The 21,612-nt window shown below is 42.0% G+C and overlaps 1 protein-coding gene across 2 annotated transcripts in view; it reads right to left on the bottom strand.

Moving 5' to 3' along the window:
* SLC35F1 (solute carrier family 35 member F1) overlaps positions 1 to 18,996 on the bottom strand; it is a 473,584-nt gene extending 454,588 nt beyond the window's left edge. The window contains exon 1 of one of the 2 annotated variants that reach the window (XM_036993351.2): positions 18,256 to 18,996. In XM_036993351.2, the coding sequence (XP_036849246.1) occupies positions 18,256 to 18,443 (188 nt within the window). In that variant the 5' untranslated portion in view covers positions 18,444 to 18,996. Of the gene's footprint in view, positions 1 to 17,393; positions 17,503 to 18,255 lie in introns of those variants that run through there. The other variant, XM_036993363.2, reaches the window with a different exon arrangement.
* Between the last annotated feature and the right edge of the window lie 2,616 nt (positions 18,997 to 21,612).

Raw genomic sequence — 21,612 nt, 5'->3', positions numbered from 1 at the left:
TGTAATTAAAAAGGAAGAGAGTCTTCAAGTTCCTAAATCCAATGGACTGCTTTCTAACTATGACAAAGGAAAACAGAAGATGACAATTTACACAGAAATTTTTTGTTGTTGTATCTCAATTCACCAAAACATAGCCCAACAAACTGGGTCCCGGTACACCATCTGCTCTACACACAATCCCATGGGCATGCTTTTCATAATCACCATTTTCTTTGACAAACTGCTTTCAAAAATGAGCAATCTGACACCCATTGCTATAAATGCTCTAAATGGTGCTTTTCTTCTATCATAGTCAAAGGCATACTCTCAGGTTGCAATTAACTTTGGGACTAGGGAGATACTTATTATGGTCTCTCTGAATTGGGCGCAAATGAGTCCATTTATCAGCATTATAGTTGCAAATGACCAACTCTCTAAACCAGGGCAAGCAAGAACCTCATTGCCTAAACTTCTTTAGACTTAAGAGCACCCAGCTTTCACTAAGGAAGCTCAATCCAAAATGTATGTATTATATTAGTAGTAAATAAATGAAGCATCAAGAAAAGGAGGTTTTAAGAGAAAAAAAACATGAATTTCACCTGAAAAGAACTAAAATCACATAAATTGTTGGAATCAGAGTAGGTAAAAAAGGTAAATTTTTAAAGTCAAGTCACTGGACTCATTATCACCTGGATTTGAAGTTGTAATGAAACCATATGTAACTCAGGGAAACAGTGGGGGAAATCCTTATGGGGTGCCTGTTCTGGAGGTGCATTCACACTTTCAGCTATAGCTAGCTCATAATTTCCATACTGAACATTTTTATTTTCTCAGATGATACCAAATCAATGTGGTTCCAAAATAAGATATATTAAAAAAATTCTTTTTGAACAAACTCTGAGCCAAAAAAGCATAGTAAGGATATTTGAGGGCTATCTTCAAATAAGGAAGACAAAATATTCCAAATGCAAAACTATCCTCTACCTATCAGTTTGTATGTGTGTGGGTGAAAGAGAAAGAGAGAGAGTGAAAGAAACAGAGCAAGACAGAGACAGATAAATGGATAGACAAAGATTCATTACAGATAATATCTAATATACCTTACTTGGGAAATAGTATATATGCACAGTTGACCCTCAAACAACACAGATTTTAACTGTATGGGTTGACTTATATGCAAATTTTTTTCAAAAATATGTTGGACAATATTTTGGAGATCTACAGCAATTTGAAAAAACATTCTTTTCTCTGGCTTACTTTATTGTAAGGATACAGTATGTAATACATATTATTGGCAAGGCTTCTGGTAATTAAGTTCTAGGGAGTCAAAAATTATACATGGAATTTTGACTGCAAAGGAGATTGGCCCTCCTAACACCAGCATTGTAAAGGAGTATTATTTTAAATATTTATATATCCCCAGAAAGATTCAGAAAGAAAAAGTAGGAAACAAAGAAAAGACCCAAGATACCATGGGTTGATCATCTTCATTTAGCTGCTTACCTGAAAGCTCATATTTCCAGAGACAGTAAAGACCACAGATGTTAAGATGAAATCTAGAAGCAACTTTAAGGGGTGCTGGGGGCAGGGGGAGCTTTTGTTACCCAATCTGTCCACCAGTAGACGAGGTCAGTACAAGTAGACACACAATCTTTGTAAATACTGTGTTCTTGCTACACAGATTCATCTTCCAGACAGATTCCTCAACCTTGCTTCCAACCACACGGGTACTCCTAACCTCTCCCCACTAGTGATTCGGGAGTGGTCACTGAATAAAAGAACCAGAATGTGAATGTGACTCCAATACTCACTGGATGATGGCAGTTTTGTTTAGCTGGGTTTGGGGGATGGTTCAGACTTACTCTGTGACTAGCTAAAAACACACTTACACTCTTTTCAAGGATAGATCACCTCTTTTTAGATTCACTTGAACACCACTCACCAAACTTGGCAGTACTGGAGGGACAGTTAATTTTGTAGAGTTGAAAATGTCCTTCCTCGTTTTCTCTGACTACACACACACTCCAAAACAGATCTCCCCTTCCTATCCTTTGTCTTTCTCACACACACCTCCCCCCACCTCACTGCTTTCCTATTCAAGCAGTCACCCCAGCCTGGGATTTTCCGCAGCCCCTAACCGCCCACCAGCACTCAGAGTGGTCTATGAGGCTATCTGTTAAGGGAAGGGCTCCTCTCTGAGAGCACAGTGTTTCTCCTGCCAATAGCAGGATACAGATAGGGACAGAGACTCCAGCCATCCCGGGGAACCCAGTGTCACAAAGAGCTCCTCTGATCCCGCTGGCATCTGGGCTTCCCCTAATTAGCACATTAAAGCTGCTCTGTCCCTTCCCTCTGAGCTGCTGTCTGTCCCTCTGCTGGCCTCTATGGAGCCTTTTAGGCCCAGACTCATTTTGAAACCTCCCTAGTTCAAGAGGTACAGACCCTTTCCCCAAGCCTGTTAAATTCTCCTTTACAAACCACAGGTACCTTCGAAGCACCATTGCTTTGAGGGGTGCAATCAGATAGCAGGACGTATGCTTTCGGCCAAATTAATCCTCCAAGAAGAGGCTTTCTTAAAACAAAACCAAAAAAATTTAAATGTACCTAACTTTCAAAAAAGGAATACACTGAAGCAAACCAGCCTTTTGCCTTGTTCATAGATGGGTTCCACTTCAGACTGAGAAGGCTCATGAGAAAAAGGACTGGACCAGAGCAGTGCCTGCATTTAAGTCGTCTGCATGCTGAGGGTGCCGGGTCAGCATTCAACACAGGCCTGATGACAAGGCAAAGCCACAAAAACCTGGGTTCCCATTTTAGTTTTGGGACCAGGATAACAAGTGCATAGTGCCTGGCAGCTTTCTAAACCCTGGCCCTGATGTTATTTCATTTCAAAATTCCCAAAATGCAATGAGAAATTAAGGGCTAGGATTATTTTAACCAGTTTACAAATGAGAAAATTGAGGCCCCCAAAACAGTCAATTGCCTGAGACGGAACATATCACATTCTGAAGAGGACACCGTCACTCCAGGAGCCCATACACAAAATCCCTAAGTGAATTTTAATTCTCTCTTCTCTCTCACACCCCACTCCCAAATATAATCAGGACCAAAATCCTACTGAGTTCCCCCAAGTATGCCCACACTAATATCCTGACCTCTTCATAGCTGAATTCACTGATGCTTCCTGCTTGCCAGGTTGCTGGGCCCGGATCTGTTTCTGAGCTAGAAGACCTTTCAAGACTCTGGAGAGCTTCTTTCTTCTGCCACCTCATGCCCACCACGTATGTCAAATAAGCACATACCACTGCCCTTAAATCCTGCTCCAGTTCTTTATATGTTTCTTTTCTGATTCTTCAAAATGACTATTTCCTATTTTTCTCTGTTCGAGCATCATACACTACCCACCACCACCTAGCACCTTCATTCTCAACTGACATCCTTGCCTCAGCGTCCATAGACAATGAGAAGCCACCAGACAGGAACTGCCTTGTATTCCCACCACCAAATCTACCAAATTGTCTGCTTCGTGCCCATACTCTGCCCCGCCTCATGGACCATGGAGGGTGTTCTGGTTCCTCTCAAAAGCCAGGCCCCCACCCCTGTGCCTTGGATTCCACCACCTGAGCCCTCTCAAGGCTTCCCTCCTTCCCTTACCCCATTCCTTCCCTCATATGCAATCTTCCCCTTTCTACTTTATCATTCCCACCGGCACACAGACCTTTTTTGTCATCTCTTCTATTTAAAGACTCTTCTTTTACTGTGCTCCTGGTTAGACCAAAACTTCTCAAAAGTTACTGTGAACCCCCACCTCATTCCAAATCATTCCATCCAGGCTTCCAGCTGCACCACCACTCCAAACCTGTGCCTTAAATGGTCTGCAAGGTTCTCTAGGTTGCTGAGCCACTGATCATTTCTCTCCCCTTCCCTTAATCACTTTCAGCACAGTGGGCTGCTTATTTCCTCCCTCTTGAAACACATCCTTCTCCAGGCCTCTGAACACCACACTCTTACTTTCAGACCCCTCCCTCTGCAATTCCTTTGCTGGGTCCTCCTCCTGTTTGACTCAGAGGTAGTGTGCTCCGGATTCACTTTGGATCCCTCTTCTCCACCTATACTTTGTCTCTAAATGAGCTCATCCAGGGCTGTCCCAGCGACTCCCAAATCCAAACCCCAGCTCCTGGTTCCTTCCCAGAATCCTTAACTCCAGATGCCGTTTGACATTTCCACTAAAAATCTCTCACTTAACCTGCTAGAAGTAAACTCATCGCTCTCTACCCACAAACATGTTCCTCTCCCTGTCTTTCCCATCTTAGACAGTGGCTCTATTAATCGCCCAGTTTTTCAAGCCCCCCTAAACTGGATTTTCTCTTTATCCTTTTCCTTCAGCAGTATCATATCATTCATCCAGTCCCAGGGACTCTATCTCCCAATCTGATTCACTCCAAAAGACAACTGTCTCTCTCCACTTCCAATGCTACCCACCGCACAAGCCGCCAACATCTCTTTCCTCCAGGAACCACTTGCCTCTCCCACAATACATTCTCCAACAGCAGCCAGAATGGTCTTTCCAAAACATTAACCAGATTACTTTTCTGTTTAAAACCTTCCGGTTGCTCCCTTTCTCACCTAGAATAAAACCCAAGCTCCTCCACTGGTCTATGAGGCCCTAAGGGATCTCATGATTGCCTATGTCTATAATCTCCTCCCTCTGCCCTCCTTTCCTTCTTGCACTCCAGACTCCCTTTCTTTCAGTTCATCATGCCTGCTTGTCTAATCTTAGCATCTCTGCCTGAAATGTCCTTCCTCCTGACTGTCAAATGGCCAGCCCCTTTGGTCATTCCAATTTTAGCTTTAATGTTACCAGAGAGGCCTCTTCTGACCACTCAAGTTAAAGTGCCATCCATTGCCTCTGTCACATCACCCCACTTTAATTCTCTACATAGATTTAGCACAACTGGCTATCTTTGTTATATATTTATTGCCTGCCCCCAATTAGAATGCAGTCCCTATGACAGTGGAGGTCTTATGTCTTGTGCCTTTCAGTATCACCAGTACCTAGATGGTGCCTCTTACCTGCCTCAGTATAAGTATTTGTTGAATGGCTGAATACCTCCTAGTCTGTGGTTGCTCAGAGCCTGAAGTAAAGCCAGACCAGTGGTCCCACTACTCAATGCTGAGCCCCACGTGACCCTGACCCTCCTTTCTGTCACTCAGACCTAAAATCTGCTCTCTCTCACTTCGTGATCCCTGGGAGGTAGCACTCTCCACTTACAGCCCATTCCACAGAACTAGGATGCTGCACTGTACTCTCACTTCCAAATAGTCTCTCTGCCCAACATTCCAGGGGGCCCCTTTAAGATGAGATCCCCAACCCAGGCTATTAGGTTGAGGCTTTCATACTTAATGCACCTATTTTTCAGGCCTAACCTGCTTCCTTCACAAACCTTGATGTACAGATTTCTAGGGCCACAACTAGCTCAAGTTAACTTCCACTATGAGGACCCTCTACTCCATTAAATGCACTTCCAGAAGAATCCAGACTCAGTGTTGCTCTCTCTTGGATATTGGACTAGGACAAGTGCTTCTCAAACTATAGTGTAAAATATCAGTTGTGGTATTTTTCAATTCATTGTAGATAATACTTTTATAAAATACCATCTTAAAAATCAAATAATGGAAAAATTAATTGAAATAAATTAAAATGGGAAAAATAAAAACTTACTGAAAATATTAAAATGACCCCATTATTTAATATTAGAAAGACAGAAAGTACTCTGTCAAATTACTGTAGATATTTCTAAATGCTTACTCTCAATTTCTGTTCTTAGCACAGTCTAGTTACACAGTTTGTGAATCGGCACAGGTCCCCAGACCACACTCTTAAGTAGCTGGCTGCTGTCCTGGCTGCCTGTCGAGTAGCACCTTAGGTTCTTCTGCCCTGGTGAGCAGACCCTTTCCTTATAGTGGGTTTCAAATAACCTTTCAACAAACAAATATTAAACACCCACTGTGTTGCAGGCACTGGTGGGTGCCCTATCTAACCTAATCTTCCTCTCCCTGACTCTGGTCCAGATTCTGTTCAAACCACAGCACTTCCCTCTCCATCCTGGCTGCCTCCATCCCATTTAAACTCTGCCTCCTCTCCCTTAAATGGGTATAGCAGCCCGGTAAATGATCCTCTGAGCCCGAGCCCCTCTGTCTGTCCTATAGATTTTTCCCATAATATCATATTCAGGCACATCTCTGATCATGTCCTTTCTCTAATCATAACCTACAATAATAATAACCCTCAGAATGGAATCTCACTCCTTATTGGAGTATCTAAGGTTTTCCATTATCTGACTCCATACTACAATTCTAGCCTTACTTCAATCTACTGTCTTATTTACCTACACATAATATTGTCAAACCGAACAATTACTCTTCCTCTAATTTCTTACCCCTTATTTGATCCATCATTTCTCTCATCCCCTTCTCACACACATTCCTATCCTACCCATTTGCTATGGGTTGAATGTTTACATCTCCTCAAAATTCATGTGTTGAAACCCTAATTCCCAATTGATGGTATCTGGAGGTGGGACAATCAAGAAGTAATTAATGTTAGATGAAGTCATGAGAATGAAGTCCCCATGATGGAATTAGTACCCTTGTAAGAAGAGATGGGAAAGCATACATAAGAGAAAACTCAAAATGGATCAAAGACCTGAATGCAAGTCATGAACCAAAAAACTCTTAGAAGAAAACATAGGCAAAAATCTCTTGAATATAAACATGAACAACTTTTTCCTGAACACATCTCCTCGGGCAAGGGAAACAAAAGCAAAAATGAACAAATGGGACTTCATCAAGCTAAAAAGCCTCTGTACAGCAAAGGACACCATCAGCAGAACAAAAAGGCAACCTACAGTATGGGAGAATATATTTGTAAATGACACATCCAACAAGGGATTAACATCGAAAATATGTAAAGAACTCACATGCCTCAACAACCAAAAAGCAAATAACCCTATTAAAAAATGGGCAGAGGATATGAACAGATACTTGTCCAAAGAAGAAATTCAGATGGCCAACAGGCAAGTGAAAAGATGCTCCACATCACTAATCATCAGGGAAATGCAAATTAAAACCACAATGAGATATCATCTCACCAGTTAGGATGACTAACATAGAAAAGACTAGGAACAACAAATGCTGGCAACGATGTGGAGAAAGGAGAACCCTCCTACACTGCTGGTGGGAATGTAAACTAGTTCAACCATTGTGGAAAGCAGTATGGAGGTTCCTCACAAAACTAAAAATAGAAATACCGTTTGACCCAGAAATTCCACTCCTAGGAATTTATACAAAGAAAACAACTTCTCATATTCAAAAAGACATATCCACCCCTATGTTTATCACAGCACTATTTACAATAGCCAAGATATGGAAGCAACCTGAGTGTCCATCGGTACATGAATGGATAAAGAAGAGGTGGTACATATATGCAATGGAATACTATTCAGCCATAAGAAAGAAACAAATCCTACCATTTGCAGCAACATGGATGGAGCTATAGGGTATTATGCTCAGTGAAATAAGTCAGGCAGGGAAAGACAAATATCAAATGATTTCCCTCATTTGTGGAGTATAACAACGAAGCAAAACTGAAGGAATAAAATAGCAGCAGACCTTTAAATATCCTTAATGTTGATCACTTAAAGGGTGTCAGATGATCAGCTATGGAGGTACTCTTTTCTGATAATATTCCTTTCTCTTAATTAAAAAAAAAAAAAAAAAAAGCAGTTACTGTGTGCTGACCTCCAATGAGTTCTGCACAGTGGTATAGAGGGCATGTCAAAGTGTGGGCAAAGGGTCTGTTTGTTTCTACGCAGAAGATGAAGGCCTAGCTTGGATACCCAGAAAATGAACTAAGATACGATATGAGGAGGAGCTTCCGGCATCAGCACTCTCTGGAGGACTCGTGCCGGGGGATGATCATCAAAAAGCCTCCACAGGGATCCGGACGATGCTGCGGTTGTGGCTGCATCCAGCCCACCATCTCCTGGACTTGCCATGAGAAGGAGGAGGGAGATGTCTAGGCTGGCATGTGCATACAGTGAGACAACGAATTTGACTGGATCTGTACTGTTGGAACTCAACCAGGAGTTGGGAGGGGTGCAAGTTGTAGCACCCCAAAATCTCATGACTATAGACTATCTATGGTTAAAAGAACATATGGGATGTGAACAGATCCCAGAAATGGGCTGCTTTAATTTGTCTGATGGTTCAAGTACAGTTGGAAAATATCCATCATATCATAGATAAATTTTCACAAATGCCTAGGGTGCCTAAATGGTTTTCTTGGCTTCACTGGAGATGGCTGGTAATTATAGATTTGCTTTGTTTATGTCACCGTATTCCTATTATGTCAATATGTGTGTGCAAATTAGTTAGTAGTTTAAAACCTATACATACTTAAGGTACTATACAAGAAGATATGTCAAAGAAATAATCAATCCTCCCAAGTTTCCTTCATATGCTACATCTATAGCTTTTCTTCTTCCTTCCTAATTACAAACTTTAAATAGAATTCGTGCCTCATATCGAATTTACCGAGTATCATAATTCCTCCAGGTGGTAAAGATACCTCGAGACAAGTGCTGGGCATAGAAGCCACAGGGCATAAATCTGCAAAGAAGTAAAAAGCTAACCTTTGCAAACAATATGGCTTCTCTCTCACTTACCAACTTTACATTTCCCTGTATGGCCCCGGAAGATGACTGGTTAGCCAGAGACGGGTAAGATTCCTCAAGGGAGGAACAACCTAAGACAGGCACAGTCGCAGGGGGGCCATCAGGTGAGAATTTGGGGATCAACAGAGGTGAGGCTCAGAACCTCACCCCCCCTGCTTTGAGAGAAATCTTCTGCATCCGTGGATGTCTTGCTGCCCTTGTCTAGCCTGGATTAATACTTAGTCCATAGGCACACACCTGATCATCTGATCATCTACATTTGCCTTCTTACAGCACTAAACTATGTTTTCTACCTTTATCTTGCATCTACCTACCACTTCAGCATTTTATTAAAAACAAAAATAATAATAATAATAGGAGAAATGTGGGATCAACATATAAATCAAGTACAAAAATCAAATGAATATTCATATTTGACCTGATGGTTTATAGGTCATATTGCATGATCAAAACCGAAAGTTTCTGTGATGACTGCCCTTGTACTGTTCACCATGTAAGAATTTATTCACTCTGTAAGAATTCGTTCACCATGTAAGAACTTGTTCGTTATGCTTCAGAAGATTGGAGACTGATGAGAATTAGGCTTGAGATGGATTAATGATTGTACATTGAGCATTGACCCCCCTATACTGAATTTTATTGTTGTTAACAACCATTTGATCAATAAATATGAGAGATGCCCTCTCAAAAAAATAAATAAATAAATAAATAAATAAATAAATAAATAAATAAATAAATAAATAAATAAATAAAAATAGCAGCAGACCCACAGAATCCAAGAAGGGACTAGTGGTTACCAAAGAGGAGGGTGGGTCAGGAGGGAGGGAGAAGGGGATTGAGGAGTATTATGTTTAGTACACATGGTGTGAGGGGTCACAGGGAAGACAGTGTAGCTCAGAGAAGACAAATAGGGACTGTGTGGCATCTTACTACACTGATGGACAGTGACTGCAATGGTACCCCCATTGGTGGGGACTCAATAATAAGGGTGAATGTAATAACCACATTGTTTTTCTTGTGAAACCTTCATAAAAGTGTATATCAATGATACCTTAATTTTAAAAAAAAAGAAGAAGAAGAGAAGAGATGGTAAAGATCTGTCTCTCCACCAGGTGTGGATATGAGAAGGCAGCTAAGAAGGCCCTCATCGGACACTGAACTCCATGGCACTTTGACCTTGGACACTCCAGTCTCCAGAACTGTGAAAAATAAATATCTATTGTTAAAGCCACCCATCCTAGAGTATTTTGTTATTATAGTCTGAGCTAAGACAATATCTTTCAATGCCAAATGCCATCCTGAATTCTCTTTCCCTGTCTCTACCTAGCATAGTCTCTCCCCCTCTGTAGTCTTATGAAAGCACTTAGGTGTGTAAATGGAATATTATTCAGCCATAAAAAGAAAAGAAATCCTACCATTTGCAGCAACATGGGTGGAGCTGGAGGGTATCATGTTCACTGAAATATGCCAGGTAGACAAAGACAAGTACCAAATGACTTCAGTCATTTGTGGAGTACAAGCAAAGCAAAACTGAAGGAACAAAATAGCAGCAGACTCACAGACTCCAAGAAGAACTAGAGGTTACCAAAGGGGAGGGGTGGGGAGGGTGGGTGGGAGGGAGGGAGAAGGGGATTAAGGGGCACTACAATTAGTAATCACAATGTAGATAGGTCACAGGGAAGGCAGTACAGCACAGAGAAGACAAGTAGTGACTCTACAGCATCTTACTATGCTGACAGTGACTGCAATGGAGTCGGGGTGAGGACTTGATAATTTGGGTGAATGTTGAAACCACAATGTTGTTCATGTGAAACTTTCATATGATTGTCTATCAATGACACTTTAATAAAAAAAAAAGGCACTTAGGTGTGTGACTACAAAATTCATTCCCCTATCTGTAAAAAGATGATAAGAACACTTCTTTTATTGAGGGAATAACATATGAAGTAAATTTTATAATATAGAATGTATATTTTATAATGCAAAATTTAAAAATTTGAGCCACTGTCTAAACACTAAATTTAACTCATACATTCTCAAAAATTATAAAATAAAACATCTAGTTCTTTCACCAATTCATCCTCAGGCCCTCATCATATTTTTACATCTCTCTTACCTGCAACATACAGTCATGTACCCTGGTTCCCTCATAGCTCCATATGCACGTTTGAATGTTGGTATTTTCAGAAAATTCTATTTTCTTGGATTATATGGCAATGACCTTGGCAGCAGCATCCTGAAATGGCAGGATTGTATTCAAACTGTTCTCCCTTTTCTCCTAATACTGTGAAGGTAAATAAACATTAACAACTTCCTTTTTTTAAGTCTTAAGTGAAACAAACTGTATTGTATTCATCATGAAAAATCTGCCTCTTGACTCTGTGTACACTTGAAGTAATTTTATTTTGGGTTCTGTCTTCCTCTTGTGTACTTGTGGGTAAAACAACTAAATTATGGAGGTTTTTTGTGCACCTCTGTTACATGAGCTCCAAAATCTAATCATTTTTGAGAGGTGATGTATGTTATCTTTATTTCTATTTTATTTAAATTTTTCATTTGATAGATTATATTGAAAGGATAATAACAGAAACTAACCAAAGGCCTCCAGGAGTTCACTTCAACTCACCAACTCACACATCTTTTGTTCACCACTATGATCCAACTGTGCCCAACAGAAGGAAGGAAGGAAGTTAGCAAGGAAGGAAGGAGGGAGGGAGGGAGGGAGGGAAGAAAAACCAGTGAAGCATTTATCTTACATGATGGATCAGCACCTTGCACTATAGCAAAATAATGAATTACCAATAAAAGATTGTGTATCAACTACACTACAATTTTTTAAAAACGTCAGGAATGGTTAGGAATTGTAGCCCTTTCACTTTAAATCCGGGTATAATTAGCATGATTTGGTTTTTGAAATCTTTTAAGTGTATTCAGCTGTAGTAGGTTCTCTAACTGATTTGTTTAAAAATCGGTAGGAATTAGTGGTTCATAATATCAGAACCTGTAAGATGGTATTTAAGGTACTTTTTTAATCATCACAGAGTCACATAAAATTTTCTTGAGAGAAAGTTTAGAATTTAAATCTAATAGAAAATAATATTTTAAAATGTTAAAAATAGTATTCTTAAATTACACTCATATTGCCACTAATTTGGGCATGACATTTTTCTATGAAAATACTTCCTAAGACATTTATTTTTATGGTTTTCCTTGACATTTCCTATGAAGTTTCTTCTTGACTACTATACACCAAGTACTCCCTATATAAGGTCAAAATGACAGAGTGAGAAGTTCAATATGGATTGCATATAGAACAATGTATTTATATGAATCTAGTATCTAGACATTTGGAAGCACAGAATTAGGCATTATGCATAAAAACACATATTACAGATTATAATGATTCATCTCAATAGCAGTACACATGCCAAGTTATCTAGTTATATTCTGAGGTCCTTCAGTCCAAGAATAACGTTTTGTCATAAATGTGTCCTCCAGAAGAGAGCTCACCATACAATAAGTGATTAAGAATAAATGAATGTAAAAACAATTAACAGAGTGAAAAAACAATCAGTGGAATGAGAGAAAATATTTGCAAACTATATGCCTAATAAAGGGTTAATATCCAGAATATATAAAGAATTCCTACAATTCAACAACAAAAAACCCCAAACAATCCAATTTAAAAATAAGCAAAGGACTTAACTAGACATTTCTCCAAAGGAGATGTACAAATGGCTAAGCACATGAAAAGATGCTCGACATCATTATCATCAGGGAAATACAAGTCAAAACCACAGTGAGACATCACTTCACACCCTTTAGGATGGCCACTGTGAAAAGAAACAAACACAGAAAATAATGAGTGCTGGTGAGAATGTGGAGAAATTGGAATCCTTAATGCACTGTTCATAAGGATGTAAAATGGTACCACTGCTATGAAAAACAGTATGGAGGTGACTCAAAAAATTAAAAATAGAATCGCCATATGATCTACCAATCCCACCTCTAAGTATATATCCCAAAAACTGAAAACAGGATCTTAAAGAGATATTTGCACATTGATGTTTATTGTGATTTTATTCACAATAGCCAAGAGGTGGAAGCAACCTGAATGTCCATTGACGGATGAATGGATGTAGAAATGCAATATTACTTAGCCTTCAAAAAGAAGTAAATTGTACTATTTGTGACAATGTAGATGAACCTTGAGGGCACTATGCTACATGAAATAAGCCAGTCATAAAAAGACAAACACTGCATGAGTCCATTTATATGAAGTACCTAAAATAGTCAAACTCTTAGAAACAGAAAGTAGAATGGTGGTTGCCAGGATCAGTGGGGAAGGAGAAATAAGTTGTTCAAAGGATATAGTTTGTTTTGTAAGGTAAAAAATTTCTGGAGAGCTGCTGCATAACAATGTGTTACAGTTAACTCTACAGTACTGTACACTTAAAAGTGGTTAAGATGGTAAATTTTATGTTATGTGGTTTTGGCCTTTAAAAAATAAATAAATGAATGAATGTATACTTATATATGGTTCATGTCAGACAAGAAATATGCCAAATATTTATGGGGTATTTTTCCATGTGTCTACTGAAGTTTGATTTCCTAAGCATACTTTTTTTAGAAGCGTAATCAAGAATTAACATGTCTGAACAGTGTACAGTGAATGCTCATTGGCCTGAACTCGAATGAGAAAGCTAAACTAAAAAATGATGGCAGTACTTTCACATTCTGCATTGCACTTTTATGAGAAATGGCAATTAAATAATAAATCAGCTCCTGCATTAACTTTAGAACTATAAGGGCAGCCAATCCCAGTTTATATATCATCGATATCTATATCAGTATAAAGTCTAACAATAGACTTCTATTATGATGGCCCTGAAGCACTGAAGGATCTTGAGATAGTAAAAGGTCAAAGAAAAATTTCACAAAGATATGTCCATTTTTTTACACAGTAATTACTTGTAAATGCATCATCGTTTATCCAAAATAAACCAAATATTCCTTTAATATGAACACTCATTTCTACAAGCCCTGTGGACAAAAATAAGTATAATGGGTGATCTTCTCTTTTTACAATTTTGTCCTTCCGTTAAAAATAAGTGCATCCTTTGACATCCTTTGCTTACTACTGATCTTAGAAATGTCTGTTTTTAACCACACCAGTGATCCCATTTGGAATATTTTGTATCAATTACCCTTACTACCAGTTGGTCTTTCCTTTCATTTTGACAACTGTTAGATGGAGCAGCTTGAGGAAGAATGTCACTACCAACTTTTTAACAAAAGCCTTGCTACTTGATAAAAAAGGATACTTTGTATTATATACATATATATCTTCATCAACTGTACCTAATACTCAGTTCAAGCATAAGCCCATTTCCTGGCAGCCATTCTGCTGGTTCACCATGGTCTGCCCACCAGATTTAATGACTCAGAAAAACTATATGTGTGTATTGTCCTAGCTTTTGTGGTCACTTCCTGTGTGGACAGTGATTTTTGGTAGACTTGCTACCAACTCTCCTATACGTCCTCTTTAATGCTCCTTGGTTTTCAACTTGAAAAAAGTTACAGAAATTTGAAAATTAATAAAATAAATCAAAATGTAAGTTGGAAATCAGTCAGTTCCAAATCCAATGAGTGGATGATCCAGGTTACACTAGCGGATCCATTCAAGTGATTAAACATTCCCACTACAAGTCTTAAAAAGGCAGAAACTCAATAACTTGACACAACCAAGTGAATTTCTTATAGGGAAGAAAGTGAGTCAAACTAGAAATTCATGGTTATTTTTTATTAAGATCTAAAAACAATATTCAAGTGGGAAAAGACAGATAAAACCATACACATGCAAGCACAAAACAAGCTAAGACACATTTTTCACAAATATCTCATTAAGTAATCACTCTACAGGAGAAAATCGTCAGATACTCTATAGATCAATATGTACTCCTGTATCTTTCTAAGAAATCGTCTGGCATCAGCATTGTTTGAGAGAGGATCATCAACTGTTGCCCTTGAAGTATTTTCTTTTTTTGTCATATCTTGCTTGCAGTGTAATAAGTACTATTCTAACCTAATAAATAAATGAAGAAGAGTTTGCCATACCAATACATTATGCTAAATCTCTGGGAATTAAGGAAGTAACAATGATCCCAGCATTTAAATCATCTTGCATTTCTCACATGCCACTGCCAAAACAATTTTGAATAGGATGGTGGGGGGTGGGGGGGTGGGGGGAGAATGTGACATGTCCCATTAACTGATTAAAAAATTAGTACCCCCTCGTTTATCAGTCTTAGATACTACTATATTCTAATGTAACTGCTTTACAGGAAGTGAGCAATCAGCAAGATGCCTCAATTGTCATGTACAAAACACAGCGATCCAAATGTACAAGCCTTTAAAGAAAGGGGAAAGGATATGGAACTGTATTGAGGAAATAAAATGATACGGGATAACGTAAGACAGATTTTATTAAAGCAATACTAACTACATTTTCATTCTAAGCTTCTTAAGAGCAAATACCCTTAATTAAATTATTAACTGTAATAATTTGATAATAAGAGATAAATACTTCTCTCTTTACCTATCCTTAGGTACACAAGATATAGTGTCTGTATTTGCAGTTCCTCCTCTAGGTGGCAGGTAGATTGTTAGAGGCTGTCACCAACGCAGGCCGTTTAGGCTTGCTTTGCTCACAAATCCAACACTGCTGGTCCCACTGCGCCATCCTCAGGTTCTCAGCATTGTCCCTTTGGCCCGATGGGATGCTAAGAGCTAACAGTGGTGCAATGCCCAGCCCATCACTGAAAAGACTCTACCCGCCAGCTGGCAGCAGTAGAATTCTGCCAACTGTACATCTCCATGCCGGAAGTTGAAGGGATATTCTTTTATATTGGCTCCAAAGTTCGAGATTCACAACCTCACATTCTGCTAACAGCTAGGTTGCTGCATGCCAGAGGTAGACGAAAGGAAACAAATGAAGCCCAGAAGAAGAGTTGACAGGCAGTGCAGGTGAAGGAAGCAAAAGTATTAAGGAAAGAGGAAGAAGAAAAAGAAGGAAAAGGTGATCTTAAGCTTTTAGAAAATCAACAAAGATGCTTAAAATTTGGCCCCAAGGGGCCAGCCTGATAGCCATTACTGGTGAGTTCAACACAACAGGGGGGACACTCACCTAAACACTGGCACAGGTTCCCTAAAATTCTACTCCCCCCCCCACACTGTTGCTTTCCTTTAGAGCCCTGTCACCCAGCAGCCACTATTAATTTAATCATAATGCAAAAGCCAAGCCCATCAGCATGTTAAAGAAATTATTCCATCAAGACTTTTATGTTGATTCTGACTTTTTTTCAGTCTCCTTACCAAAAGTGCTCCTTCTCAAAAGAAGTCTTTTCTTCTTATCCTTTAAGGATAAGGAAAGACCATTTACTCAATACAAAATATTATATTGAAAATTCTGAAAAACTTTGAAAAGCAGTTCCAGTTTCATTCTTTGAAAGAAAATGTTCAAGTCTGGAAGCTATATACCCATAGGGTTCCATTCACAGATGTACCTGTGATGAAAAGTCATTGACCCAACCTTTCAGTCTAAGCTCTTCTTCTATAAATTAGGAATAATACAACTCATGTCACGGATCACTGAAGGCTAAATAAAACACAAAGTTCTACGCTTGCATAGTGACTTAAGCTTATGATGCTCCCACAGACTCACCTCAAACAACAGAAATCAGTTGGGTAAATGAATGCGTATACAGCTTTCCCAAGTGTTTTCTTCAGAACTCTGTCATCTAATTCTCAAAACCATGATACGAGTGGTAAAACAAATGTGTTATAAAACACATTTTACAAATGAAGAAACCCAGACACAAGGAGATGAACCGCTGTGCCCAAACCACATGGCTAGTTATTGATGTGTGCATGATGACAACTCAAGTCTCCTCTCTCCTCCCTCAGTAATCTTATTATTGAGATTCATTAAGTATCAAGAAATAACCTGCACAGAATCAATAATAATTTAAAATCATGCAAAGATACACGAACTACTGTACCAGTTTTTTTCCAGTCTGATGAAGGAAATTAATAATTAACATATTCTGCTTAAAAATTTAAACCACCAACAGCAAGGCATTTACAATTCAAAAAACCACCGGTATTCGTAACAAATAGGAAGCCCACATAATATGCACTGAGCCAGCATCTTCCTGATTTATCCTGCTCATTACCTTTTAAATGTAACATTTCGGACGGTGTTAATCCTCAACTACAACTCAAAGTAAAGTAAAGGCTTGACTTTCCATTACCAACTCAGGTCTCACTTCAGAGTGAATTTCTTCTTGTTTAATAATAAATGGTAACATGCAAAAGCACCCACGCTAAGTCCACACAAGGGACTCTTGAATGGTCTGGGATTTAATATAACTAAATTAAACCATACCCCTAAAATAAGGAGATTTTTCAAGCTTCTTTTTCTGTGCATATTTGGTGCTCCCAGTGGAGCTTTAAGCCCCAAAGAGCTCTATGTGAATTCCTTGGGGAATTTCGGCTAGCCAAAGCAGTGCCGTAGAGAAATCTGTATGAACAGAGTGGCCTTAAGAATGGTTACCCCCTACAGCATCAAAAGGCGTCGGGTACACACGCACCCAAATAAAAACACTCAAAATCGATTACCTATGTGATTTTTAAGTGTCAGCTCTCCAATCATTTCAAGTTACTTGTGTAGAAAAGGTTCCTTTCAAATCACAGTCGAGTCAGGAGTTCCAGGGGGCCCATCTCCACCTCAACCCCGAGCTCCCAGCCCGGAACACCTCGTCCCTGATCCATTCGCTGCGTAGATTACAGCACCGAGGCACGGCGATCGCCGTTCGCCCGCTCCGGCTCAGCCCGCTTTGGACTGCCCGGCGCCTCCTTCCCACCCCCTTCCCGCAACATTTGTGCACTTTGCGTGGATCTGATCCAGGCCTCTAGCCTCCCCTTCCCGGCTCCCAGCCAGAAAGAGTGGGCGCGGCAACTGGAGCATCAGGCAGGAGAAGCGGACCCCTGCCTGCCAGCCCGGACGGCCGCCGCGACTCCATCCCCTGGCGTGGGGCTCGCAGACGTCCGGGCGGGCGGGCGACAGCGCGAGGCCGGCGACTTCCACGCCGTCCCCACAGCCCCGCTCCTTTCCGCCTCCGTGCCGGCCACCGCTGGCTCCCCTCTGGCCCCTGAGCGCAGAGCTGGGGTAGGAGTAGGATAGGCAAGTGAGAAAACACGCGCGTGCAAGGGTGCGAGCGCGGACACACCGCGCCGGGCAGGCAGAACCCCGCCTCTCCGCCAACTCCCGCCTCGGACCAGCCGCCGGCCCGGCGCTCCAGGCTCCCCGCCCTGGGACAAAGCTGCCGCGGCCTCCCCGCGAGCGCGGGGCGCGTCGGGGCCCGGTCTCCTCGGACATCCCCGGCCGCTGCTCCGTCCCAAAGGGCCTCCGGGCCCCGGAACAGCGAGGGGAGCCCGGCTGGGGTCCGCAGCCCCTGCCCGCGGCCCCGCCGCCGCTCACCTGTTCAGCACTTTGCGGATCCTCTGGCGCACGCCAGCCCGGGAGGAGGCGGACAGGCTGCCGCCGCCGCCGCCGCCGCTGCCGCCGCCCTCGGCCGGCAGGTTCTCGATGGTGGTCACCACATGGTTCGGCTGGGCCGGCGGCGGCGGCGGCTGCAGGAGCTGCTGCGGCGGCTCCGGGGGAATCATCGCGGCGAAGGCAGCGGCGCGGCGGCGATCAGAAGGCAACCGGGCGCATCGTGCGCCGGCTCCGGCCCGGGAACGCGCAGAGGACCCGGCCGGGCGGCCGCGGCCCGAGAAGGCGGCGCTGCGGGCGAAGCCGCCGGGCGGGAGGATACCCGCGGCTACTGCCGCCGTCGCCGCCCAGCCGGCCGCTCGCTGCTCTCCAGTCCCAGGGCGCGCACCTCGCTCCGCCGCCACCGACCGCCCTGGCTCTTCCCGAGCCGCGTCGCCAAGTCCTGGCACGCCCCGCGAAGTGGCCGTGAAGGGTGCTGCGCGGAAGGGCGGAGCTGCCGGTCGGCTCGGGAGACCCCGCCGAGAGAGGGGCTGGGGCTCCGGGCGGGAGTCGCCTTCTCTCCCGGTGCCCAGGTCTGCTCGCGGCGAGCGGCGGCAGTTGTGCGGGCGCTGCCTCAGCCTGTGCCCTGCTCGCTCGGAAAGCTGCCGTCTGTGTCTCACGGAGCGAGAGACCGAGCGTGAACCCGGAGAGCCGGGCGGGGGCGCCGCGGTGGCGGCGGCGGCGGCGAGGGGGCCGGGGCGGGGCCGCGCGCTCTCTTCTCGCCAGAGGGCGCTCCCGCGGCGCCGCTTACCCGGGACCCTGTCCTCCGCCGACCGCCGGAGGCCCCCGGCCCGAGTTGAGGAGACTGTCGTTTTATTTGGGGGATGGGGGGGCCTTTGTGTGGTTTTTGTTGTTCTTTTCTGTGGGGCTGGAGCTGAATCCTCTCTCTCTGGCGAGGCCTGCCCTCTCCTGCCGAGACCCGGGGAACCTAGCACCACCCTCCCGGGACAGCGACAGGATGCTAAAATCCGGCGAACTCGAGTATCTTAAATATTACACCTACGCTCACCATAATGTGCCTGCAAGAAATTGGAGGAGAAGCAACTTCGTACGAAGAATTCATTCTGGGAACTATAAAATGCATATCAGACCAACTAACTTAACGTCTTCGTTTTGTAGCGCTGTGAAAGCAATGTAGGCCGATGTGGGTTCCAATTGCGTCTCTAAAACTTATTAGCAAAAATTCCCTAAGCAATTTACTTAAATTCTGAGACGTAGTCTTTGTGCAGCGGGGCAACTCGCGTCTTTCTCCCTGTGGAGTCCTAAGAGTTAAATGAGGTAAAGCACCCAGCAGGGGGCCCTGACAGTTTCTTCAGCGATGCTGTGACTGGGGATCTCCGCTCTCAAAAGGGAAACCCCTGTGTATCCGGCATAGAAATCTCACAGCTGAACAAGACCGTATTTCCACCAGCGGAAACTGATTCTCTGTCACTGGCAACTCTTATACCTACTGATCCAGATCCCAGAGAGATGTATTTTTCACATTTTCCTTTATCTAAATTGCTAGATATGGATCCCTCAGAGAAAAATGATACATATTTTTTAATTTTTTCCGTTTCCGTGTAGTATGTGGAATTGTTTGTCCTGAATAGGTTTAGTAGGTAAGAAAAGCATGTCAATACCACAACTAAATCCAAATGCATCGGAAACCAGCAAATATAAAACACTGGTGCCAGGATTTGCCGAAAGAACAGGTCAGGGGAGATAACAACGTTAAAGAAAACAATGGACTATGTCTGATTCACAGAAGGGGAAAGGGAGAGAGGAGGATAAAAAGAAGATGAAATTTATTGTTTGCCTAAGAATTAAGTTCTCCTCCCTTTAACAATATTGCGATCCCCTTCTTTTAATCATCAAAAATTTGAGGGAAACAGCTCTCAAAAAAAAACAAACTTTCCAACCCATATTTCAATTTATGTAAAACTTGGTTACCACCTGAAATATCCCTGAGATCTTTTTCTACAAAATTTAACCCAAATTAGAACATTATCGCTCTTATAATTAACACACTGTCTTGTTCTTTATTAACAACCTTTCATTCTCAAATTTTTCTACCTCAGATTTGTACAGGACACTATGAAGAATTGTTACAATTAGGACTAAGGCTTATAATTTCATGGCCATTCATACTCTAATAGTTCACAATGAGTTTGCCCTTCAGGGACCCACCAAATGTTGGAAACGTGAATAATATGCCCTTCTGCTACATCTGGCAGCAACTCATGGTAGGAGTCTCTATTAAAACAACATTTATAGTAATTTCAGGTGTCTGCTTTGAATGACTAGTTGCTTCAGTGCCCTCTTCCTTCACATTTGGCTTGCTTCCCTTTGAATGTTTTTGGCATGTCACAACTCGGAGCTGTGCCTGCACTTCAATGTGTACATTTGCATCTGGTCATTTCTCTAGAGGGACTATTGAATCCAAATTATCTAAATCTCCACTGAGTCAGGAAGGGAGAAAACCAAGATGGGAAAGGAACAAGATGAGAGATGTAAAATTTCAATCCAGCTGTTAAGAAAGGACCTAAATACAGTCACAAGCTTTATATTTTTATTATTCCTTATTGTAAAGGGGACACAGTATCAGATCCCTTCTTATGCTCCAATTTTGGGCTTCCTGCTCATTGCCTAAAATAGCTAAACAGCTAAGTAGCATTTGAGAGATAAGGAAACATGTTAAAAGTACAAGTGTCATAGAGGTGTGTTTTACATGGAATTAAACAGAAAAGATGTGGAGAAGGCTTATTTTCCTTTTTCCTGCTGCCTCCTTAGACTCAAATTCTGTCCTCTATGAGCTCTGAACAAAAGGAAAAGGGATGAAGGTAATAGGTTCAGAATCTATATGTAGTTTTTTAGTGATGCCATATGAATTTCAGGGACACCCTTACTGCTCAGTTTACCTCTTTGACCAGTTGTGGTTAGTGACACAAAACTAACAAAATTTCTATTCCACTTTTACCATGACATCACCGAAGTTTCACTTAACTCAGATGCTAGCTCTGTTGAATATCTTTAGGAAGCAGAAGTCGACTTTCAGCTATACCTTCTTGAAAGTTGATCATTTTGAAGACATTTTCACTCATATGGAGGAGTAGTATTTGTCCTGTGTTTCAACCACAGGATCACCAGGCATTTTGACTAATTTGCTTAGCATAGACTGCACCTGTGTTGCATTGGGTAAAAGCTTCAAAGTCATGCTCCAAAAGTGGCTGATGATCCTCCCCCAGATTGCTGAACAGTTGCCTAGAATTGCTTGTGCTGCTGCAAATGCCCAACAGTCCGTATGTTTTCCCTGTGCCATTC

Source organism: Manis javanica, chromosome 13 (assembly GCF_040802235.1).
Source record: "Manis javanica isolate MJ-LG chromosome 13, MJ_LKY, whole genome shotgun sequence".
NCBI lineage: Eukaryota > Metazoa > Chordata > Mammalia > Pholidota > Manidae > Manis > Manis javanica.
Note: the sequence above shows the minus strand (reverse complement) of the source record. Positions and strands in the feature narration are given on the sequence as shown.